Source organism: Chiloscyllium plagiosum, unplaced genomic scaffold (genome assembly GCF_037043375.1).
Source record: "Chiloscyllium plagiosum isolate Xiang-an unplaced genomic scaffold, Cpla_swu_hap1 HiC_scaffold_5, whole genome shotgun sequence".
NCBI classification, from domain to species: domain Eukaryota; kingdom Metazoa; phylum Chordata; class Chondrichthyes; order Orectolobiformes; family Hemiscylliidae; genus Chiloscyllium; species Chiloscyllium plagiosum.
The window spans coordinates 95348802-95374758 of record NW_028270143.1 but is presented as its reverse complement, the minus strand read 5'-3'; the positions used below and the strand labels follow the sequence as shown (position 1 = coordinate 95374758).

Sequence of the window (25957 nt, the reverse complement as noted above, 5' to 3'; positions counted from 1 at the left end):
AATAGTTACCAAACATTAGGGAAGATTAGATGAATCTGAATTCCCAATCGCATATTTATCACAAATAATACTGCCAGTTGATACTATTTCTCGAACGCCATATACATTCAAGTGGCCAGATCAGAAATGGTAGTAGCATGGATAAGCAAGCAGATGACTTACCCTGTTGACCATAGTTGTTATACCTTAAGAAAAAGGATATAATAAGGATTCTATCCATATCAGTGAACATTGGTAAACAACTGATTTGCTTGAAAATCCATGAACAGGTAAATAGGCACAGTCACCATTAACTTTTACTGATTAAGATATTGTTAACATATGGTCATTCTAATGAACAGCAAGATGATTTCATGAAAGATGCAAATTATTCAGTAATTTGAAAAAAAAATGACATGTATTTGGGGGTATCTTTGTACAAGAATCTAATCACAAGCCCATGATTTAAAAAGTCACAAATTAGCCAAAATCTTGAATAATATACATAATACGATGTCTATCATATTTCTGGAACAGAATTAACACAGCAGTGAAGTCACATCTTCAAACAGTTTGCTGATGCATTTTATTGTGAGATGGGGAGTTTGGTATAAAACTAGAAAATGACTATGTAACTAGGCAATTAAAAAAAAACTTCTGGTTTGTATCAGATGTAGACTAAAACAAACTGGCACAAAGCAAAAAATGTTCCCAACACTGCGCATGACTTCGTAATTTGGCTCATTGAGGATAGTAATACAGTTTCATGGTTACACAGTAATTTACAAAAACTGCAAAAATACCATGCTGTACATTATATTTGAAATTCAGTAGCCCAACGTTCTAAAAGTGAGGCAGGGCAAATAACAGAATTCTGAATGTAAAATTTATACATTCCCATTTGATACTCTAATTCTACAGTCCAAGGCAAGTAGTATTGTTACATAACACTTAAACAAAATCTCATTGCAAGAGAACCAATTGTATTTCTGCTTTGAATTCTTATCAACCTTCCAAATCATTTTTTCTTACTAAAATATATTATTGTATTAATACAAACTACAGTATTATACACTACATTGTGTAATAAATAATAAAGAAATATAAAAATAAGACACATAAATATAAAAGTTTTCTAAAACTAAAAGTTACACGTGTCAGTAAGTAGGGTATTAATACTGCCAGGTTCAAGGACATACAGTACAAAATTTGCACAAACATAGGAAACTAAGTTGTCATAATTTGAATTAAAATAATACTGAAATAAAAATCAGCTAACACTGTTAATAACTTGCACCAAAGCTAAGGGCTGGTTACAGCCACATTTCCATAATACTGTTTTGTAAAATGGCACTTGCAGCACACAGGTCTTGCATAAGGCCAGGGGGATACAAAGCTCCATACCATAATCCTCATTTACCTAATTAACACTGTCACTCAAAACACTGACTCTTGTTCTCTCCAACACTAATACTGTTAGTTCTTACTTTGAAGACTTGGTAACAAACTGCTATACATCTAACTACAAGTCTTACCACATCCTTCTCAGTTTTATTTTCTAGTAGCTGCTTTAAGGCTAACATTATGTTTCAAATGAATTTATACTCTAAAATAAGGTCAACTAATGTTATCAATAACTAACCTCTAGTGCGATACTGATAAAGGTAGACAATAATACTTAGGAGTATGTTAGTTACAAGTATAAAGGGAATTCTGTAGTGCAGAAATTTTCACATCCTTTCAAACCAATGAAACACTAAGGTTCAGCAATGGAGTAGAGAGCTGTAGTACTACAAGTCTACAATTAATACTTGCATTTGCAATAGAAATTTTCATAGAAATCTCTCCCAGCTGTACAGTGTTGAAGTTAATGGGATACATGAACAGCAAAATGAAGAGCAATACAGGTAAACAGATAATACAGGATGACTGGTAGCAAATTCTTTTAAAACCTGTTGGTTTGCCTTTTGAATCAAGACAGTTTATGCAATTTATCACTTGCAATTTTTTTTGCATTTTAATACAAATATCATTCCTAATATCTTGACAGTTCATATGGTAAATTGTTAATTGTTGAGGTTCAGGCACACCAGGGTTTCTACACAGTAGTGAAAACACAGTAATTGAGTGTTTCTGGAATTTTTGTTTTACATGGTACAATATTAGGTGCAGAATATTTCTTCTCCAATTTAAATTCCTGATCAAGTATTCATTACATTTTTTCTGCTGTATTAACTTCCAAAGCCTTCAGACTATTTACTGTATTTTCCTGTTCCACATCACTCATTACATCTGTCCCATTTGCTTCTCCTTCTGCTTCTACTTCCTCCTCCTCCTCCTCCTCTGATTCTTCTCTCAATTCCTTTGCACAATTATCCTGCATTTCATCACTTTCTTTTTCTTCCTCCTCCTTTTCACTTTCATCTTCCCTTGCAGTGCTGTCCTTGTCATCTGAGTCCACGTGGGACGGAGAGGTCCTGTTGTCTGTATACTCACTGTTGTTCAGTGAATCAGGCCCAATCTCCTCTTGCTCTGCTCCTTCCCGTTCTTCAGCTTCTCGCTTACAGTATGAGTAACGGTGGTTCATGTGCTGAGAGTAGGAGCCGGAATGCGAGAAACGTTTGCCACATTTATCACACTGATATGGTTTCTCTCCAGAGTGCAGTCGTGTGTGTTCGATCAAATGATGTTTATGTTTGAATGCTTTCTTACAAATCCCACATTGATGAGGTCGCTTACCTATTCAAAATGAACACATTAGAAATAACCAAAACTTGCTAGAAACAAAAAAAAAATCAAGCCATTGATTTCAACTGAACAGCCTGATTACTGCAATGTAACTTCTGTAAAAATATAACTGAAAATATTACTTCGGTACGTCTTGATTTTTCTATTTGGCATTTCATCTGAAAATGGATCAGTGAAGTTGGACTCCATTTTATTTGAAATACATTTCAAATGAGCTGTCAACCAGTTTACAAACCAATGTTATTTCAAAAGATCCATGTATCAGCTCATTTCAGGATTAAATATTTTGCATCTTTCATTTAAAATGAAGTTAAGAATGGAATATAAGGAATAAGATGGCTGACTAGTTGACAAGGAGGGTTCAATTTGGTCACATTACTAACAGTACCTTGGGGATTGCTGGAAGAGGGTTGGGGATTAGATCCAATCCCTACCAAGTTAAAAATGCGGAGACAGCACGCATACATAGGAAAGTCCAAATCCCATAGCACAATATAGATGTGGATGATCATTAAAGTCAATTAAATTCAAATGATTTAAATCACTGCCTTTTAAATTTGAAAAATAACACCCTGTTTTGTACGATTATGTCTATTTGTCAATATTGAGTTGTAATTTGATTGTGTGTAATGATCAAGTAACAGACATTAATTTTTTCATCTGTTCATTATGGTCATTTTAAGTTACTACTATTACACTTCGCAGCTGCATTTCTGTTTTCCAGGTGAGATATGCCATATTGCATCAGGCCAAACCAAGATCATGAATTTATCTATAACTAATAAATGAGAGACCAGTTTATAGCTTAATTGTTGAAACATACTTCGAAGTAAAACAGTTTTAGGTTTCAAGATGCAGTTCTTTGGCCCTAAATTGACAACTTTTCAATTTAAAATGCGCTTCGAACAGAAACAGTCACATTTGTTTCAAATATGTAATAAACCTATGCATTACTTTGGAATTAAGTCCTATAATTCCTGCAACCTTTGCTCACAAAATAAATCCAAGAGTTGTAAACCTACTGTATCAATTATAGCTTTGTAGCATTATACAGTTTGGCAGCAAAAATCTTAAATCCCATCTTTAGTGGAATGGGCAGCAAAGGGAAAAGGAGAAAACTATTAAGCAGCCTTTCAGTGCGCCTTTGCATTTCATGAGACAGTCCCATATAAGGTGTGTGCATTAAGAATAAATCTCAAGTGATGATGGATTTGCCCCCAACCTCAAACATTTGCTGTTCATTTTGCATCGCAGATAGGGTGGTTAAGAAGGTGTTTAGCAAGCTTGCCTTCAATGCTCAGACCTTTGAGCATAGGAGTTGAGACGTCATGTTGAGGTTGTACAGGATGTTGGTGAGGCCTCTTCAGGAGTACTGTGTGCAGTTCTGGTCGCCCTGCTATAGGAATGATATTATTAAATTGAAGAGGGTCCAAAAAAAATATTTACTAGGATGTTGCCAGGAATGTAGGATGAATTATAAAAATAGGCACTGGAGCATAGGAGGTTGAAGGGTGACTTCATAGAGATTTATAAAATCATGAGGGACATGGATAAGGTGAATAGCAAGGGTTTTTTCCTGGGGTGGGGGCCTACTTTTAAGGCAAGAGGAGAAAGATTCAAAAAGGACATGAGGGCTTTCTTTTTTAAGCAATAGAGTGGTTCGTGTGTGGAATGAACTGCCAGAGGAAGCGTTAGATGCAGATACAGTTAGAACATTTAAAAGATATTTGGATAAATATATGAATAGGAAAGGCTTGGAGAGATATTTGCCAAATGCAGGTAAGTGAGACTAGTTTAGTTTGGGAATGTAGTTGGCAAAGACTACTTGAACCAAAGGGTCTGTTTCCATGTTTATGATTTTATAAAATCATAAGGCAACAGAAGTCACTACTGGAACCAATTCAAACCTAAAAACCTACCAATGCAGGGGCAACAAAAGTCAAAAGAAATAAAAGCAGAAAAATGCTAGGAAAAAAAAACTGTTTCCCTCTCCACACATTTGAGTTAACATTTTATATCTACCTGTGACTATTAATCCGAATTGATTAAACTGAAAAACGTACTAGGTTTTGAGCAAGGAGGAGAGATTGAAAGATAGAAGAGTTATACAGGCACGCAGCAAGGTGATTCTTACCTGCCTCTGAGCAATTAAGGTAGGCCCTCTTATGATGCAGCGGTAGTATCCCCACCCTGGAACCTGGGTTCAAGTCCCACCTGAGGTGTGTAAGAACATCTCTGAACAGATTGATCTGAAGAATAGGTTATGGGCGGGTAATAGATGTTGGCCTAGTGAGTGAAACGTTTAGTTCATGAGCAAATTTAAAAATGGTTTTGCATCTATGGAGTGACGAGCCAATACCTCCCAGGTGTTGACCTTTTAGCAGAATCATGACTGCAAGTTCTGAATTTTAAAAAGACACATGAAACTTTAAAAAAAACACTGTCAATTTGAAAAGTAAATGGGCAACATTTTAATAGCTTTTAGGTTGAAAACACCAGGCTCCGACTGAACCATGTAATTTAAGCATTAGTCAATAACAAAAAAAAAAGTGTTTAGCTCAACTCAAGTTAACTATTTGCTCCATTTAACTAGTAAAAAATTGCTTCATGAACAGACTACTTCAGTGCAGAAGACACAAGTGTGGCTTTTTATTTTTCTCTAAATAGAACATAGAACATAGAAGAATACAGCGCAGTACAGGCCCTTTGGCCCTCGATGTTGCGCCGATCCAAGCCCACCTAACCTATACTAACCCACTATCCTCCATATACCTATCCAATGCCCGCTTAAATGCCCATAAAGAGGGAGAGTCCACCACTGCTACTGGCAGGGCATTCCATGAACTTACGACTCGCTGAGTGAAGAACCTACCCCTAACTTCAGTCCTATATCTACCCCCCCAAACTGGTGCAAATGTAGCCAATTTTTCTAATCAACCTGTTCAGAGATTTATAACACATCACTGGAGTAGGTAGGACTTGAACCCAGGTCTATTGTTCCAGAGATAAGGACACTACCAAAAAAAAAAGGCCGCCTTTTTATTTTTTTTAGCCCTCAGGAGTGAATGCTTTTCTTTTGTCTCTAATGGAGTGAGCTGTTGGCTTGTTATTACGCTAATGAATTAATAATAAATGAGATAAATTAGACAATGACAACAATTAAATTGGAAAAAATAATATAACTAATCAGGTATAGAAAAAAGCGGGACCTGGAGATCCAGACTTTAGTTTTGGAGGAGTCTCAGTCCTTGACCTTGACAAACTGGTGCAAAGTACTTAATATTTGTGGATAAGAACAACATCTGAAAGGTGCAATGGCAGAAAGCAAAGCAAGAAACGCGTCAATACTCTGCACTGACCAAGATTGGATCAAAAGCTGCTGCTTGTTGTGAGAGGAAAGACCAAGAAACCAAAGTGCTTTATGACTGCCATGGCACTATATATGAAGCCACCTGGAGCACTTCCAATATTTTTGAGATATGGATCAAGAAATGGACAAAACAGAAGAAAATGACCATGAAGTGCCACCTTTTTCTCACACTGAAGCTACAAAAGGCCATTGAGGTGCTCCGGAATTTCATTTTATGCACAACAAAGTTTGATTATACTGACAACATGGAGGGCTGAAAGGCAGCACGTTTAGCAGAAAAGTTAGTTATTCCAGCAACTCCCAGATTTTTTCAATGCCTTTTGTCATTCAATGACAGGTCACTGTAAGGTGTGAACAAATTGAAAAATAAATTTTCATATATTTGCTTTCATTCTTTTTGAGTGAATCCAATTATTTAGAGATTTCTTCACCCATCTTAAAGCTCCACTTTATATGAATTCGTGGGCATGCACATACAGCAAAATTCGAAGTCAAATTGTATGTTTACAAAGAGGTGATGGGAGAATTGAGAGTAAATTCAAACCTAGCCAAGATAATTTCAAGGCTCTGCAGCAGAGTGCTTTAGAATAGGATGGAGAAAATAGCAAATTCAATAGGGCATTAGTGACTGAAGTACATTAGGGAAATTAAGAAAATGTCAGATCTATAGGCACTAAATATGCAAAGCTTTGGCAACAAAGTCAATACAGTAACAGAATAGATAGAAATTGAGGCTTCATCTAATAGCCATTCCAGAAGTCTGGCTACAACGTGAACAAAGTCCAGACCTAAATATTCCAGTATTACACAGCCTGATAATAAAATGAATGGAGGGGGGTGCAAGAACAAGAGCAAGAGAATATCTTGGCCCAGAAGATTAAATTGAACATAGTTTAGGTGAAACCAAGAAATATTAAGGGTCAGAATTCTTCCAGAATTCCTCAACCCCAGATCAAAATCAATTCATTCATTATCTCTGCTGCTATCTCTTAAAGCCCGTGGGTACAAGTCAAGACCAAAGGATTCGATGTCAATTATCGTCATCGGGTCAAAAGGTGTGGCGGTGGAAAGACACAACTGGTCAGGCAGCATCCAAAGAGAAGATTTAGCATTCGAACATAAGCTCTTCATCAGGAATGATGTCAATAATGCCCATTAATGTCTTCGGTACAATTTCTTGTATGGATTCACATGCTCACTAGATCCTTGGTTCCACATTATTTCTGGAATATTTATACCTTCCATAGTGAAGACAAATATACAAGATTTATTTTAATGCCTTTGCTATCTCCTTACTCCCTATTATAATTTAATTTGCCCTTGCCTATAAAAGGCCCTATTTTAAAATTTTCACTAATTGCTTTCTCTTCGCATTCAGAAAACCATTTATAATGTAGCCTCTTGTACTTTCTCTCATCTTTCCTTATCAATTTTTTGATTCTCATTTACTGAATTCTAAAATCTCTGTGGTTTATGGTGCAGTGGTAGCATCCCCACCCCAGAAATATTGGGTTCAATTCCCATGCCAGAACTCGTGGCCATAGAAGGTACATTTATAATGTGGTAAAACATGCTGATTGTCAGCTTTGGTAGGCAATAGTAGCGAGAGTCATACCAGGTCAATCATCCTGCACAAGGCATGGTAAAACACTCCAGTACTTTAGCGATAAGCATGGAACAATCTAATGGAAGTCTGAGTGTGGTGCTGGAAAGGCACAGCAGGTCAGGCAGTGTCTGAGGAGCAGGAGAATCAACGCTGATTCTCCTACTCCTCGGACGCTGCCTGACCTGCTGTGCTTTTCCAGCACCACATCTCAACTTCGATCTCTAGCATCACCTAATGGAAGTCTGTGGCCAAACACTCAAACAAGAATGGGAGAAAAGACAGACTACGAATAAAATCTCTTCAATTCTTAAGCTTACTATATTTTCTGGCAACATTACAAGCATCTCCAATGGACCCTATTTTCCATGTGAGTTTTTTGAACCTTAAAGGGATGTATTTTCATTACAAATATGTGTTAATTTTGATAAAGCAGAATCGGATAGATTTAAAGAGACAGAAATACTGTTTGACAAATCTGAGTGCTTTAGAAATGGAACTAGGAACAAGTGGGGTGGGGGTGGGGGAGGGGGGGGGGGGGGGAAGGAATCAGCAGATCTGTTTTTATTGAATCCTAAGTAAGTATCCAAATTGCCAGCCAAAAGGCTAGGATGCAAAATCAGGACTCACAGGACTGGAAATCATGCATTGAAAACTGACGAATGGTTACAAAACAGAAGGAATAAATAGGACGTTTTTTACATCGACAGACTACAACTAACAGGGTAATGCAACAATCATTTCGATCCGATTAGATTCCCTACAGTGTGGAAACAGGCCCTTCAGCCCAACCAGTCCACACGGACCCACTTCCCCTCTGACTAATGCACCTAACACTATGGGCAATTTAGTATGCACATCTTTGGATTGTGGGAGGAAACCCAGGCAGACATGTGGAAAGGCCACACAGACAGACAGTCACCAGAGGCTGGAATCAAACCCGGGACCCTGGTGCTGTGAGGCAGCGGTGCTAACCACTGAGCCACCGTGCCTCAGGTCTCATCCGTTGACTTTTGAGGAGGATAGGGAGTGTAATTTATCAAATGTTTGCTATCAATACAAAGTTGTGAGAGAAACTAAACAGTAAGGAGCATGGAAGGAAGCTGCAAAGAGAGACTGACCTAAGTTGTTAATATTTCTCCCCTCCACAAATGCTGCTTGACCTGTTTAGTACTCCCAGGACTTCATTTTTCCAGTATCCAGAATTTTTCTTTTCAGAGACAATAGTTAATTGGGTGAGTGGGCAAGAACATGGCAGATGGATAGAATTGATTGGTATAAAGTTATCAATTTTTCTGGCAGTTATAATTCATTTCTTTTAATGGAGTGGCACATTTTTCAAATGCTTGTATTCAGAGAGAATTGGATAAGAACCTGAGTAAATTTAGCTGTAGGAAGCAAATCAGTAAAGCAAATTATCTGTTAACCTCTATTAGAAAGGGACTGGAGTATATGTTAAAATAAATCTTACTACAATCATGAGAGGCCATGCCTGACATACTATGTGTAGTTTGGTCTTCTTGCCACTGAGGGAGTGCAATGATGATTCAACATTCCTGGAAAGAAGAGACTATCCGACGAATAGATCGAGTAGCCTAGATCTATAATTTATAGATTTTAAAAGAATGAGAAGCGAAACATATTAAATACCTAAAGGATTTAACAGTTTAGATGTAGAGGTGATGTTTCCTCTAACTGAGGAATCTAGAATAGTCACAATCTCAAAATAATGAGGTTAGCTATTTAAGAGTGAGAGGACGACAAATTTTTTCGCCCACATGGCTGTGAATCCTTATAATTCTCTATCACAGAAAGCTGTAGATGCTTAGCCTGGGAATTTTCAAGAGATACTATAAGTACCTGAACCACTAAGGAGACTGAGGACATTGGAATTGTATGGGAATGTGGAGTGAAAGTAGATATCAGTTATGGTCTTGCTGAATGGTGCTGCAAGCTCAAAAGGGCAAAGGGGCTACTTCTGCTCCTATTACATTCGTAGCTAAGGTATATTAATTGCTTTGCTATGAGTGCAGTACAGCAAAAAGGTTGGTTTAAAAAATAAATTACATCAAACTGAAAAAAGACAAATGTTATACAAAATGGTTATTTCTCTTACCTGTGTGCTCATACTTGTGTCTAAGAAGAGAGCTGCTTTTCTGAAATATTTTATCACACAAATCACAGGCATACATTCCATTCTCTGTCTTTTTGATTTTCTTACGAGGAGGCATAGAGTCTGAATCATTCTGATCATCAGTATTGGGCACATCTCCGGAACTTGTCTCTTGCTTTTCCTGCTTCAGGAATACAATCACCTTTTGTTATACATTTTTATGTGACTAAACTGCATTTGTTTGGTACGCTGCACCCTTTTTAATTATTGCGTTATTTCACAATTCTACAAAAAATGTGAACAGCTTACACCAACTTATTAGAAATGGATAATAAGAGAGAGAAACATGAAATTCAAAATATTACACACAAACAAAAAAATTAAGCAAACGAGACAGCTAATTTTCAGAAGAGCATAGAATTTCTACTAATCCCCAATTTTTAGTCAATAATACAAGAGTAAGGTTAAAGTAAGGAGGAGAAAGTGAGGACTGCAGATGCTGGAGACCAGAGTCAAGAGTGTGGTGCTGGAAAAGCACAGCAGGTCAGACAGCATCTGAGGAGCAGGAGAATCAACGTTTCAGGCAAGAGTCTTTCATCAGGAATCCTGATGAAGGGCTCCTACCTGAAAAATCAATTCTCCTGCTCCTTGGATGCCGCCTGACCTGCTGTGCTTTTCCAGCACCACACTCTCAACTAAGGTTAAAGTGATTAAAGATTAGATTAGATTACTTACAGTGGGGAAACAGGCCCTTTAGCCCAACAAGTCCACACCGATCCGCCGAAGCGCAACCCACCCAGACCCATTCCCCTACATTTACCCCTTCACCTAACACTACGGGCAATTTAACTTGGCCAATTCACCTAACCTGCGCATTTTTGGATTGTGGGAGGAAACCGGAGCACCCGGAGGAAACCCACGCAGACACAGGGAGAACATGCAAACTCCACACAGAGTCGCCTGAGGTGGGAAATGAACTTGGGTCTCTGGCACTGTGAGGCAACAGTGCTAACCACTGTACCACCGTGCCGCCCACAAGATACACTAAATAACTTAACAACATAATTTAAGGTATTCCAATGCAGACAGCTAGAAGTGTGAAACATTTTGGGGCCCCTTACTGAAGGAAAGATATATTGGCATTGGAGTCGATCCAGAAAATGTTTTAACTTGGTTGATGCCAGGTAAGCAGGGATTGTCTCAGAAAGACAGACTGAGTAGATTGGGCCTGTACTTGTTGGAATGCAGAAGACTAAGAGGTGACCTTATTGAAACACACAAAATTCTTAGAGAACTCAACAGGGTAGATGTGGAAAAATTGTTTTCCCTTGTGGAAGTGTCTGTGGCAAAATCTCAAAAAAGGGTCACACATTTAAAACACAGATGAAGAGGCATTTCTTGTCTTGGAGGATTGAGATTCTGTTGAGGCTGGGGCATTAGGTACAGTCAAGGTTGAAACAGACCAGGTTTAATTAAGAAGGGAATCAAAGAGTTTTGGGGAAAATGGAATGATCAGATCAGCTGTGATCTCACCAAATGACAGAGCAGAGCCAATCGGCTGCGTCTCTTATGGTCTGAGTGGAATGGCCTTCCTGTGACATGTGGGGAAGCTGTGGATACTTCTCCTGACCTAATCATTCAAAGCACAAAATATGTCACCACCTGCACAAGCTAGAACGCCTGGCTTCAAAGCCTGATTAGTGGCTAGAGACACCAAGTGCCTCGAAGGCAAAGAATGACAGGTCTAAAAACATGGTTACACCATATGTTTGTGGCAAGCAGGCAGAAAAGGAATGGATGACCACCAGGCAAGTCAAAGAAACAAAGTCAGGTAATGCAGAGGTTCCCAGAGGTCCTACTCACTAACTGATTTACTGTTATGGATACTGATGAAGGCGATGGATTTGTAAAGGAATGCAGCAATAGTGATGTCTGTGCTGCCATGGGTGGCCCAGCTGTACAGGGGTTGGTGGGAGTGGGAGTGGGTTAAACGGCAGAACTGATAGGGGATTCTGTAGTTAACACAACAGGCAGGTGTTTCTCCAGCCATCAAGGTAACTTCAGGATGCTTTGGTGCTAGTGTCAGGGATATTGCAGAACAGCTGGGAGCAGACATTATTCTGCGGAAGAGTAAACAGTCAGCAGGTGTAATCCATATTAGTACAAATAACACAGGTAGAAAAGGAAACTGGAATTGAGAGGGCCTTGTGCAACGGAGTACACAAATAGGAAAATAAATAAATGATTTGCTGGACAATAGTGCAGGAAGGAAGGTTTTAGATTCCTGGGAAAGGCTCTGGGGGAGAATGGCATCTGTACGTGCTCAACAGGTTACATCTGAACAGGGCGTGGATGGAGTTCCTTGTGGGGTGTTTAACTAATGCTGTTGAGATGGTTTAAAGTCACTGGCAGGAATATGAGAACCAGGATAAAAATATTACAAAGTAATACCAGGCTGCTGGGAGAGGCAGAAAGTACTAAAATCGAGAACAGAGAGTCAAGCAATAGAGTCAAACAAGGGGAAAAAGTCACGAAGTCTAGATCAGGGCTACACTGCATGTATGTAAATATTGGAGGTATAATAAATAAGTTTGAGGGGTTACATGCAAAGATTGCCTAGTGGGATTTGGATCTTTAGGCGATAAGGGAGTTCTGGCTGAAGGAAGGACATATCTGAATATTGAATATACTTAGTTACAAGGTGTTTAGAAAAGATAGGAAAGGATAAAAGGGGAACGATGGCATTCTTGGTTAAAGAGAGCATTGAAATACTTGAGAAAGATACTTCAAAGGGTGCAAGAGCAGAATGATTTGGCCAGAGCCACAGAATAGATGAGGAGGTGCCAGTGTTGGACTGGGGTGGACAAAGTTAAAAAATCACAAAATACCAGGTTATAGTCCAACATGCTTATTTGGAAGTACTTCTATAACCTGGTGTTTGTGATTTTTAAGTAAAAGAATAGAAGTAGTGCAATTATATTGATCAGTGTAATATGATCAATATAACACTTGGAAGAATATTTAGAATCAAATGTGCAAAGTAATGAGAGGTTACTACACCATACAGTAGTTCGAAAGGGCAACTAGGATTATCTGAAAATTAGAGACATAGAATACTGACTGGGATAATGACAGTGTAAGAGACAGCAACGGATGTCTCTAGATCGAGTTCTGGAGTCTTCTGTACAGCGGTGTGTCCAGATGTGGGTCAAACAGATCAAGTGACAGCGAGGGAACATTTGGGGGACAGTGATCATTGTATCATAAGATTTGGATGAAGGTAGAAAATTATACTGGTCAATGCAAAGAAAGAATAATCAACAAGAGTAAACTTTAACTGGACAAGAACAGGGCTGGGCTGGATAAACTAGAACCAAAGGTTGGTGGGAAGAACAGGAGCTGAACATTGGGCTAACCTTCAAAGAGAACTTGGTTTGGGCACAATTAGGGAATGTTGCCTCAAAACGGAAAGGTAGGACAAGCAAACCCAGAACTCTCAACGATAAAGGAGATAGAAGGTTCTTCTGACAAGTGTCAGGTAGAAGATACAGTTAAGAACCAAACTGAGTACAGAAGGTTTAGAACAGTGGTTAAAAAACAAATACAAGCAGCAAACAGGGATAATGAAAACTACTGGGATCTAACATAAAAGGAAATCCCAAAGTCTTCTCTAAACACATCAATAATAAAAGGGTGGTAAAAAGGAAGAGCAGGGCCGATTGGGGACCAAAATGAGATTGACACAGAGCAACAGCAAGGCTGAGGCATTAAATAAATGTTTTATATCGGTCTCTACCAACGATGCTGATGCTGCCCAGGCCAAGGAGACAAGAGGAGGAAACCCAGTCACTAGAAGGGTTTAAAATTGATAATTGATGCAAAGGATGATTTTGGATAAGCTGTCAGTATTTAAGCTGATAACACATCAGGATTGTATGAGATTCATCCAAGAACTTGAAGGGAGTAAGAATAGAAATTGCAGAGGCACTGGCAATTATTTTTCAATCTTCCCTGGATTCAGATGTGGTGCCAGAGAACTGCAAACATTTGGCCCTTGTTCAACAAATGTCATAAGGATTGAGCCCACATTTACAGACCTGGCAGTTTAACTTTGGTGGTGGGAAAATGTCTGGAAACAATTTCCGGTTAGAATTCAAAGGAGAAATTGATTAATTTGGAAGAATTAACACAGATTTCTTCAGGGAAAATGGCTTCTAAATAGCTGGAGGTTTTGAATAAGTATTATAAAAGGTTGAAGAGGAGAAGGATGGTGGTGGTGTACACGGACAGATTTGAACGTTACAGGGCATGGTCTAAAAAAAAGGACATTAACAAGTTGGATACAAAATTGGCAGCGATACGGTAAACAGACAGTAACAGTTCAATCGATACAGCGGCACGGTGGCACAGTGGTTAGCACTGCTGCCTCACAGCGCCAGAGACCCGGGTTCAATTCCCACCTCAGGCGACTGACTATGTGGAGTTTGCACATTCTCCCAGCGTCTGCGTGGGTTTCCTCTGAGTGCTCCGGTTTCCTCCCACCGTCCAAAAATGTGCAGGTTAGATGAATTGACCATGCTAAATTGCCCATAGTGTTAGGTGAAGCAGTAATTGTAGGGGAATGGGTCTGGATGGGTTGCGCTTCAGCGGGTCGGTGTGGACTTGTTGGGCCGAAGGGCCTGTTTCCACACTAAGTAATCTAATCTAATCACCTCTTGATACTTTTAGGCTGGAAGTCGTTTGTTGTGGGGTTCTTTGGATATTAGTACAGTATTGATACATATAAAATTATGTGGACCTTGACATGCAGAGGACAATTTCAAAGTTTGTGGATGACAAAACTTGAAGGAATTATAAACAGTGGTCAGCGCATCATAAAAGTTCAAAAATACATGGACACATTGGTGGTGTGGGCAGATCCGTGGCAGGTGAAGTTCAATACAGAGAAGTAAGAGGTGAAGCTCTTTGGTACCAAAAACATGGTGACACAGTAGAAAGAGCACTATTCTAAGGAGTGTGCAGAAGCAGAGAAACCTGGGTGTATACATATAAAAGGTCAGTGAAGGTGGCAGGACATTGCAGTTAATGAAACATACAGGATCCTAGCCTTATAAATAGGGGCTGAAGAGTTCAAGAACAGGGAACTTCTGATGAACTTGGATAAGACACTTGTTAGACTTCAGCTGAAATGTAATGTACAGTTCTGAATGCGACACTATAGATGGATGCATTGGACAGAATGCCGAAGATAGTTACAGGAATGGTTCCAGGGATGAGAAACTTCAATTATGAGAAATATTGGATTGGTTGGCACTGTTTTCCTTGGATAGGAGGAGGCTGAGATTGGATAGGAATTTTCAAATTCATGAGCAGGCTGGATAGAGTCAATAGGGAGAAATGGTGCCCATTTGTAAATAGATTCTGAACCATAGGAACCATAGTTTAAGTGTTTTGCAAATGAGAGGTGAATAAAAACTTTCACACAGGTAATAGTTAAAGGCATGTAATGCACTGCATGGAAGTGTGGTGAAGTCAGGTTCAACTGATGCATTCAAGAGATTAAACAGTTAAGGTGAAATAATGTAATGAATTACAGGGAAAAGGCAAGAAATTGTCACAAAACTAAAATGTCAGTGCAGACATGAGTCATATTGCTTCCTACTGCACCGTAACAATTCGGAGATTCTGTAAAAACTATATTCAGCTTTATAAAAAAGGAAGAAACTTTGAAGTATCCATCCACTTTCTTTTGAAAAATCTATTTAAGTACTAGATAATGATTTGTAAAAGATCTGTAATAATGGTATACTTACTGCATGATTTCCATTGGCTTGAATTGGTTTGTGTTGTGATTCAGATCCATTTGAATTGGTTGATTTATATGTGTAGGCCACCTGTGGAATGAAGCCGGCCTGCTTTATTGTAGCTAAGGCTCTGAGACATGGAACACTGTTTTGGCTCGAAATGGCAACAATTGTGGGTATTTGAGTTGTATTTGTAGGGATTGCAATACTTATAGGTTTGGCACTTGAGTTTCCTTCTGAATGATCATTTTCTATTTGTTCTTTTTTTAAACAAGATAGGTTTAAGGGCTCCTCTTGAACATAATGAACACTGCTGTGGTAAACACTGGTTATTGTGGGTCTTTCAAGTCCCTCTTTTTGCTGTCGTGGAAGTGACAGATCAAGAGGTTCTAACTGTAAATCCTCTTGGTTGCCATCAGGTGTGTTAAGATAGCTTTGTGAATTTCTTGAAGATGCAGAAGAGAGATTTAGAGGTGATGGGGAGGGAGTATTACTCCTTGAAGGATCTGCCATCACATTAAATGGCGTACTTGTAGTTTGAGATTCAGTCACCTTATCAACAGCTTCAGAATTTGCAGTATTGCCTTGTAAATCACTAACAGGTGAAGAATCTGTATGACTGACAAGTAGACTTGGTTTGACCTCCTTGTTGCTTGGTGTGGGAGAGGAAGGACAAGATGGCTCAACTGGAATCTGACCAGTTTGCATTTTCTCAAACCACTTTTTCACCTTTTCTAGTGGCAGGTTTACAGCAACAGAAATTTTTGCTAATTCTTCTGATGTTGGTTCTGCATTCAATGCATAATATGCCTTAAGAAGTGACAACAGATTCTTCAATGGCTCTTGATCTGAAGAGATGTTCTCCTCTGTTGATACAGAAGCCCCAGAGATTTTAATATTGGCTTCTCCTGAGTGAGATTCAGTTTTAAGTTGATAGTGCTTTAGTTCGTGAAGTGCATTTAATCCACCGGGACATTCATTACAAAGCAGACATGTGTTACCAACTCCTTCAACATTGGTCTCCATTTTCTCAGTTTTGACTGTGAGGTCTTCTGGTGGCTTTTCATTTGTACAATTGTCTGCTAGGTTAGCAATCTCCTTTTTCAAATTTTGAGGCACAGCTTGAAGTTGACTCGGCTCCAAGCTGTAGTTGATGATGATTTTGGTTGTTCCATCCTGATCAATCAAGGGAAGACTGATTGATGAAATAAGGGAATGACTGTTTTGTTGAACTGATGCAGAAGAGACTGTTCCTGGCTCTTTGGAAGGGAGAGTGACATGATTATTTTCTAATACTGCAACTTTAAGAACATTCTGAATGTCACTTAGATTTATGCTAATAGGAGAGACAAGGCCTACAGTTGGCAACACAACAGCCTGAACCACACTCTGAGGTGATGTTGTGACCTGGAGAGGGTTATTGCCACTAAACCCTCCATTTTGGAAAGAGCTTGCACAGTTGATACCAGAGGTCACGACCATAGTTTTGTACTCATAATCCACAGGCTCAGTTTTGATTTGGTTTACAGTAGGCTGTTCTTGTAAAGGTTTACTGTTTTCTAGCTTATGACGAAGTTGTGTTCTAGCAGGGCTATTAGCCGATGGTGAAAGGGATGGAGAAGTGCCTTGAGGTGTCTTGATTCCTGAACGAGCTCTACCATTAAGTGATATAAGACCAATGCACTTCTTACTACTGATGTGTGAACTGTAAGAGCCAGAGTGAGAAAACCGCTTCTTGCAGTTAGGACATTCATATGGCTTTTCTCCTAGACAGGGAAGAGAAAGAAGACAGCAGCTTAAATCTCACATTCTTTTATGTTATACACAACTCCTTGCAACTTTAGGTCATAAAATGCTTATTCTCTCAAGGCATTTTTAGATAAAACCTACAAATTTAAAAATGTACTTCAGCCATCAATCCCTCCTAAAAAAGGTAATTCTAATGTAATAAAAGCAAAATCCTGGAGATCTGAAATGAAACTCAGTAGGTTAGACAGAACTTGTGGAGAGGGAAAACAGAATGAACATTTCAAGTCGTACATGACTCAATTTTTCTAGCACTTTCTGTTTATATTGTCATCTGGACGTGTAAGTGTAAAAACTTCCACAGAATTTGAACTCAAGCTAATTATTAAGACACGGGTTAATGCATCCCATCACAGATTCTGAATCAGATAGTGGAAAGGTTTCTCTTGTCAACAGGCACCAGAAGAACCCAAGCTTACTGATGTATTCAATCTCCTAATGGCTGATTCATTTGAAATGGGCTCTGCTCTGCTATATGATGCGGTTCATTAAAATGTGACAAGATCATTTTATATTTTTATGTGTTTGATTAAAACGTTTCTGCACAGTCAACTGCATATAAAGAAATGACTCATTCATAAAGTCAGGAAGTGTGGGATACAAGGAGATTTGGCTACCTGGATTCAGAATTGGCTGTTGAAACTTTATTGCTGGAACAGCACAGCAGGTCAGGCAGCATCCAGGGAACAGGAGATTCGACGTTTCGGGCACAGGCCCTTCTTCAGGAATTGGCTGGCTGACAGAAGGCAGAGAGTGGTTGTGGATGAAAAGCATTTCACCTGGAAGAGTGTTGACTGGGGTCTCGCAGGGCTCTGTTCTTGGGCCTCTGCTCTTTGTAGTTTTTATAAATGACTTGGATGGGAGGTCGAGGGGTGGGTTAGCAAGTTTGCAGATGACACAAACGTTGGAGATGTTGTCGATAGTATAGAAGGCTACTGCAGGCTGCAGCGCAACATAGACAGGATAGGCAGAGCTGGCTGAGAAATGGCAGATGGAGTTCAACCTGGATAAATGCGAAGTGATGCATTTTGGAAGGTCGAACTTGAATGCTGAATATAGGATTAAAGACAGGATTCTTGGCAGTGTGGAGGAACAGAGGGATCTGGGTATGCAAGTACATAGATCCCTCAACATTGCCACCCAAGTGGATAGGATTGTGAAGAAAGCATATGGTGATTTGGCTTTCATTAACAGTGGTATTGAGTTTAAGAGCCGCAAGTTTTTGCTGCAGCTCTGCAAGCCCCTGGTGAGACCACACTTGGAATACTGTGTCCAGTTCTGGTCACCCTATTATCGGAAAGATACAAAGGCTTTGGAGAGGGTGCAAAGAAGGTTTACCAGGATGCTGCCTGGACTGGAAGGCTTGCCTTTTGAAGAGAGGTTGAATAAGCTCAGACCTTTCTCTCTGGAGAGGAGGAGGAAGAGAGGAGACTTGATCGATGTGTACAAAATAATGAGAGGAATAGATAGAATCAATAGCCAGAGACCTTTCCACAGGGCAGGATTGACTGGTACAAGAAGTCATAGTTTGACGATATTAGGAGGAAGGTATAAAGGAGGCATCAGAGGTAGGTTCTTTACGCAGAGAGTTGTGAATGCATGGAATGCGTTGCCAGCTGAGGTGGTGGAAGCGAAGTCATTGGGGACATTCAAGCGACTGCTGGACATGCACATGGATAGCAGTGAGTTGAGCTGCGTGTAGGTTAAGTTACTATATCTTACATTAGGATTAGGTCTCGGCACGACATCGTGGGCCTAAGGGCCTGTTCTGTGCTGTACTTTTCTATATTCTAAACTGCAAACTATCTGCCAAAACCTCAGTTCAGCTTTGCATCAACTATAGGCAGGAATATTTGTCACAATCTTCTCATATATCATGATCAGAAATTTTACAATTTATATACTATGAGAAATAAACCTTGCAGCTTTGAAATTGAGTAAATCTCTGTTATTTTCACAAATGGATTGCAGTATCTTACTTCTGTGTAATCTGAATACAGTACTTGTGAATAATATTGTTGAAATTTCAACCTGATAACTTTGTAAATTCCACTACTAGAGACAGCACAAGTACATGACCAGCAAATGTGGAAGTGTTATTAACAGCATTGAGCATCTTCTTCCAAAAACGTGATTGCCATGTATGCTTATCTTGTCCACATATGAAAACTTCAGTTGACTCAAAGCACTGGGACAGGAGTAAAAAAAAAACCCACAATACAGCAAGTATTAAATCAATACCAAATGTTCACGAAGACAGCTCACGACCACAGTCTCTCAGACAACTACAAATGGACAATAAGTGCTGACACAGCCAGTGACACACAGGTCCCCTGAATGAATATTTTAAAAATGCAGGGAAGACCATTTGGACAGTTAACATTTGTGCAGGCTCTTCGGGGAACTGAGCTGGCTCTCACTTCCTCAGTCTTTCCCCATAACCATGTAAATTTTCTCTTCACAAAACAATTCAGTTCCTTTTAAAAACTCCGATTTTATCGCCTTCATCACAAAATTAGATTTGGATTTCAGATCCTAACCACTTACATCCCCCAACCTACAAAGCTGGCATAGGGTCTTTTGGAATGTAAAAACTAGGAGCAGGAGGTAATTCAGCCCCTCGAGCCTGCTCCACCATATGACAGAATCATGGCTGATCTTATATTGGTCTCAAACTCACTCACTCTCCATAACCTTCAACCGATTACTGATTAAAAGTGTATTGCCTTCTTAAATTTACTTAATATCCCAGCATCCACTGCACTCTGGTGGGTACTGACTTCTACAGATTTACAATCCTTTGAACAATTAATTTCTCTTCGTCTGTTTTAAATCCATGAACCCTAATCCTACAACCAATATTTCTTGTTCCAGATTTCTCCACAAGGAAACAACCTTTCTACTTTGTTAACTCCTTTAACATATATATACCTCAATTATATCTCCTCTTATTCTTCTAAACTCTAGTCTTTATAGGCCTATCCTGCTCAATAACAAGACAAACCTCTCATCTCTGGAATCAATTTTGTGAGCTTCTTCTAAACTGTCTCCATTTTAACTACATCCCTCCCCAAATTCGGCAGCTTTCCAAGTGTGATCTCACTAATGTTATGTACAGTTGCAACATTTCTCTCCTTCTATACTCTAGTCTTTTAGCACCAAATGCCAAAATTCCACTTTCCTTCATCATTACCTGCTGTACCTGCATAGTAGTTTTTTGCAATTCATGCACAAGATCACCCGTATCCCTCTTTACTGAAGCTTCTCCCGATTTAGATGAAGAGTGTGCCTCTCTATTCTTTCAACTAAAATGGATAACCTAACATTTATCCATGTTAAATTTCAAGCGCTGAATATTGGCCTATTCACATAACTTATCCATTTCCATCTGCTAATGTTTTATTTGTTCATTGCAACTTACTTTCCCACCTATTTTAGTGTCATCTGCAAATTTGGCTGTAGTATTTCCTATCCCCGCATCCCAGTCATGAATCCAGATTATAAATATTTGGGGTCCAAGGATTGAATCCTGTGGCACCCCTCCAGTAGATCCATTTATCCTAAATTCTCTTATTTCTGCTGGTTAGCCAATCCTCTTCCTACAGTGATGTACTGTATCTGTTGCACCCAATATGGTCCCCTCTTTTTCGGGGAAACAGGACCCCATTTCTGATGAAGGGCTTATGTCAATTCTCCTGCCCCTCTGATGCTGCCTGACCTGCTGTGCTTTTCCAGCATCACACTCTCGACTCTGACCTCTAGCATCTGCAGTCCTCACTTTCTCCTTTTCCAGCTAGTTAATTACCCCTGACCACACATGATCATAACTTTGTGTATTAATCTTTGTTTGGCACCTTATCAAATGCAAATTTTGCTAACCACCTTGATTGCGTTCCCTCAAGTTTATTCTGATGAGGTCACAGGGACTGAGGATATATTTGCTTTATTTGTTTTATCCCTTATTCTTACAACTCCTCCATTAAATTTCCTGTCAAACTTCTCTAAGGAGAACAGGACCAGTTTCTACTATCTACATAACTGAAGCATCTCATCCCAGAACCAACATTGTAATCTTTTTGCCCAGAACTATCACATCCTAGACCTAGTATTATAGCATATTATAATTTGTTTGGTTGACTTGACAGTTAAGTAGCGATCACCTTAAAACTGAACAATGCTGGTAAAAGTTATTATATACTCCTAAAATGCTTAATACATTTCATGCTTAATTTTGCAATTAAAAACTACATTTGGTTAAAAAAGTAATTTTCAACATTTTCTCCCCACCCTAAAAAAAATGTTCGTGGCACATTCATATCCTCATCCACTGGACTCAAAAGTATTTCAGTTAGTTCAGTACTTTTGAAAATGTGGCAATCACCTTTCATAGGACAAGCTCCCAAAGACCAGAAACTGTGTTTTATGGTCCTGTCTGACAGTTAATATTGACATTGGAGACAATGTCCCAGCTCTTTTTGGACATAATGTCATGGTATATTTTATATCCTTCTGAAGGGACAAAAGAAACCTCATTTTTAACATCTCATTCCAAAAGTTGGCATCTCCAAAAGTATAGCATTCAACTACTGAACGGATTGTCAGCCTTGATTTTTGCCATCAAATTCTGAAATATGTCATGAACCCATAAACCTGTGACTCAGAGAAATGTGTGCTCCCAACTAAACCATGGTTGACTTAGATACAAAAACAGAAACCAGGTAATGACTATATTAATCTCATTTTAGTGATATTATTTGAAGGAGTAAATTTGGTTAGAACTTTAGTCCCTCTTTAAAATGTCATGGGATTTTTAACATCCACCTAAAATATGTATAGGAACTTACAGCCTTGCTAGGTTGATGGAACTGGAGATGAACAATGATTTCAAAAGGAAAATGTGGAGAACTTAGAAGAAACATGCAGGTGTACATGGATAGAAAGGGATTGGCACTAATTTTCAGAGGGATGGCATGAACCTAAAAGCCTCTTTTGTGCCATAATGACCAACTGTCTCAGAAAAGGCAGATCTCTCATGTGAAGGGCAGTAGTTCTAACAATGGAACAATCCATCAATATTACATGACAGCATAAGAATGATACTCCGCTCCAGGAGTCTGACTTCAACTCAATTTTTGACTTGGAAATAGCAATAACGCCAAAATGACAACTTCAACACCAGAAGTATCCGAAATAAGGTAGGTGAGCTTGCAGCAAGGATAGGTACCTGGGACTTCAATGTTGTGGCAATTTCGAAGACATGGATAGAGCAGGGTGAGGAATGGATGTTGCAGGTTCCAGGGTTTAGATCTTTCACTAAAACAGGCAAGGCATAGCCTTGTTAGTCAAAGATAGTATAACGGTGGCTGACAGAACTTTTGATGAGAACTCGTCTACTGAGGTAGTGTGGGCTGAGGTTAGGTAGGAGTGAAAGGAACAGGGTGGTCATTATGGGGCACTTTAACTTCCCCAACATTGATTGGGAATGTTATAGCTCTAGTATGTCAGATGGATCAGTTTCTGTCCAATGTGTACAGGAGGGTTTCCTGACACAGTATGTCAAAGGGCTGACAAGAGAGGAGGCCACTCTGGATCTCATGCTTGGTAGTGAATCAGGCCAGGTGTTTGATTTAGTTGTAGGCGAGCACTTTGAAGAGAGTGACTATAATTCAGTTACATTTAGTTTAGCAATGGAAAGGGATCAGTACGTGCCACAGGTCAAGACTTATTGATGGGGCAAGGACAATTATAATGCGATTAGACAAGAATTAGGATGCATAGAATGGGGTAGCAAAATACAAGGGATACAGACAATCGAAATGTGGAGCTGGTTTAAGGAACAGATACTACGTGTCCTTGGTAGGTATGTCCCTGTCAGGAAGAGAACTGTGGTTTACTACAGAAATTACATCTCTTGTTAAGAAGAAGAAAGAGGCTTATGTGTTGATGAGGCAAGGTGGTACAGATGGGCGGTGGAGAGTTACAGATCAGCTAGGAAGGATTTAAAGAGAGAGTTAAGAAGAGCAAAGAGAGGACACGAGCAGTCTTTAGCAACAGAATAAAGGAGAACCCGAAAGTTTTCTACAGGTATTTGAGGAATAAAAGGATTGAGGTTAGTTACACACAGGTGTTATCAATTCTAGAAGGAGTGAAAGTAGACAAGTCCCCTGGGACAGATGGGATTTATCCAGAGGACTCTCTGGGAAGCTAGGGAGGAGATAGCAAAGCTTTTGGCTTTGATATTTGAGTTGTCATTGTCTACAGGTTTAGTACCTGAGGACTGGAGGATTGCAAATGTGCCCTTGTTCAAAAAGGGCAGCAGAGATGACCCAGGTAATCGTAGACCAGCCTTACTTCTGTTGTAGGAAAGGTTTTGGAAAGGATTATAAGAGATAAGATTTATAATCATCTAGCAAGCAACAATTTGATTTTAGATAGTCAACATGGTTTCGTCAAGGGCAGGTCGTGTATCACAAACCTCTGAGTTTTTTTGAGAAGGTGACCATACATGTAGATGAGGGTAGGCAGTTGACGTGATATACTTGGACTTCAGTAAAGCCTTTGATAAGGTTCCACATGGATATGCTGATGGAGAAAATGCAGAGGCATGGGATTGAGGGTGATTTAGCAGTTTGGATTAGAAACTGGCTTTCTGTAAGAAGTCAGCGAGTGGTGGTTGATGGAAAAAATCCAGTCTGGAGTCCAGTTACTAGTGGTGTTCCACAAGGATCTGATTTGGGACCATTGCTGTTTGTCATTTTTAAAAATGACTTAGACGCAGGCATAGGTGGATGGAATAGTAAATTTGCAGACGATGCTAAAGTCAGTGGAGTAGTGGATAGTTTGGAAGAGTGTTACAGGTTGCAGGGGGATTTGGATAAATTGCAGAACTGGGCTGAGGGGTGGCAAATGGAGTACAATGCAGCTAAATGCGAGGTGATGCACTTTGGGAAGAAAAGCAGGAAGGCAGAGTACTGGGTCAATGGAAAGATTCTTGGTCATGTGGTTGTGCAGAGGGTTCTTGGAGTCCATGTGCATAGATCCCTGAAAGTTGCTACCTAGATGGATAGTGCTTTTAAGAAGGCATACGGTGTGTTAGGTTTCATTGGTAGAGGGATGGAGTTCCAGAAACGCAATATCATGCTGCAAATATAAAAAACGCTGGTACGGCCACACTAGGAATATTGTGTACAGTTCTGGTCACCCCATTACAAAAAGGATGTGGAAGCACTGGAAAAGGTGCAGAGGAGATTTACCAGGATATTGCCTGGTCTGGAGGGAAGGTCTTATGAGGAAAGGCTGAGAGACTTGGGTCTTTTCTCATTGGAAAGAAGGAGGCTAAGGGGGGATTTGATAGAAACATACAAGATGATCAGAGGATTAGATAGGGTGGACAGAGAAAGACTTTTTCCTAGGATGATGACGTCAGCTTGTACGAGGGGGCATAACTACAAATTGAGGGGTGATAGATTTAAGATTGATGTCAGAGGCAAGTTCTTTACACAGAGTGGTAAGGGCGTGGAATGCCCTACTTGCTAAGGTGGTCAACTCAGCCAAATTAGGGAGATTTAAACAATCCTTAGATAAGCTCATGGATGAATTTGGAATAGTGTAGAGGGACGAGCTGAGAAAAGTCCACAGGTCGGTGCAACATCGAGGGCCAAAGGGCCTGTTCTGCGCTGTATTGTTCTATGTGTATAAATTGACTCCCTAATTTCAGCTTTAAAACGGTCTTCAAAACTCGACCTATATAAGTATATAAGGTAGTTCTTTGATCTGTTTTTTAAGAAACCTGCTATAACAGCGGTGAGTCAGGAGAATTGGTCATTTTGGCGATCTCATTGGAATTTCATACATTGATGATACACTTAGCGATCGCTTGTGGACCAATGTGTTTATTGGTCCACATGTCTCAGCTTATGTATTGTGTGAAGTTCATTGAATGAAGAAAATGCATTTTGTAAAGTATTTCATAAGTTATTTCACTTCATGTTAAATATTATGATCCTGAAATAATTCCTGAAACAAGACACACCCAGAATCTTAAGCAGCTGAGTAATTTCAGATCTTTCAAACGAGCGTTTGGTGGTACACAAGTGCTAAGAAAATATGCTATGAAAAATAACTCCATGATGGTTTCCAATTTTAACAATTTAGATTCCAAATTATGGTTTGATCCTAAGACAAAACCAGTAAAAATACTAAAATATCATGATTTGGACCCAAAACATGTCAAATGATCTGTTCAGGAAACATTAAAAAAAAGGCAGAAAATATTGAGAATGTATTTTTATTCTCACTCCAAGTTTACAGATTACAATGAGCCTCCTTGAGTCAGTAATATGCAAAATATCTTTAAATACTCAGTTCAAACAGGTAGAATCATAAAATCCAGAGTGGGAATGGATCTTGCCAAAGATGGTGATGGCATTCATTGCCTCAGGTCAGTAACCATGTATTTCAGAAATATTAGTCTTAAATTAATGCCTCTATCAATCCAAAGGCTAAGTGCTTTTCACTCAGTCATACTGGTGAAA

General features: G+C 39.4%; 1 protein-coding gene across 8 annotated transcripts in view; it reads right to left on the bottom strand.

Annotated features, from left to right (window-relative positions):
- Positions 1 to 278: 278 nt before the first annotated feature.
- Positions 279 to 25957, bottom strand: part of LOC122550321 (zinc finger E-box-binding homeobox 1) — a 178268-nt gene continuing 152589 nt past the window's right edge. For 5 of the 8 annotated variants that reach the window (XM_087987504.1, XM_087987507.1, XM_087987506.1 and 2 more), the window contains 4 exons: positions 15627 to 17383; positions 9817 to 9997; positions 4016 to 4123; positions 279 to 2718 (listed from right to left, as the gene is read on the bottom strand). In XM_087987504.1, coding sequence (XP_087843630.1) covers positions 2192 to 2718; positions 4016 to 4123; positions 9817 to 9997; positions 15627 to 17383 — 2573 coding nt within the window. In that variant the 3' untranslated portion in view covers positions 279 to 2191. The remainder of the gene's footprint in view (positions 2719 to 4015; positions 4124 to 9816; positions 9998 to 15626; positions 17384 to 25957) is intronic. The other 3 variants (XM_087987505.1, XM_087987510.1, XM_087987511.1) reach the window with 3 other exon arrangements.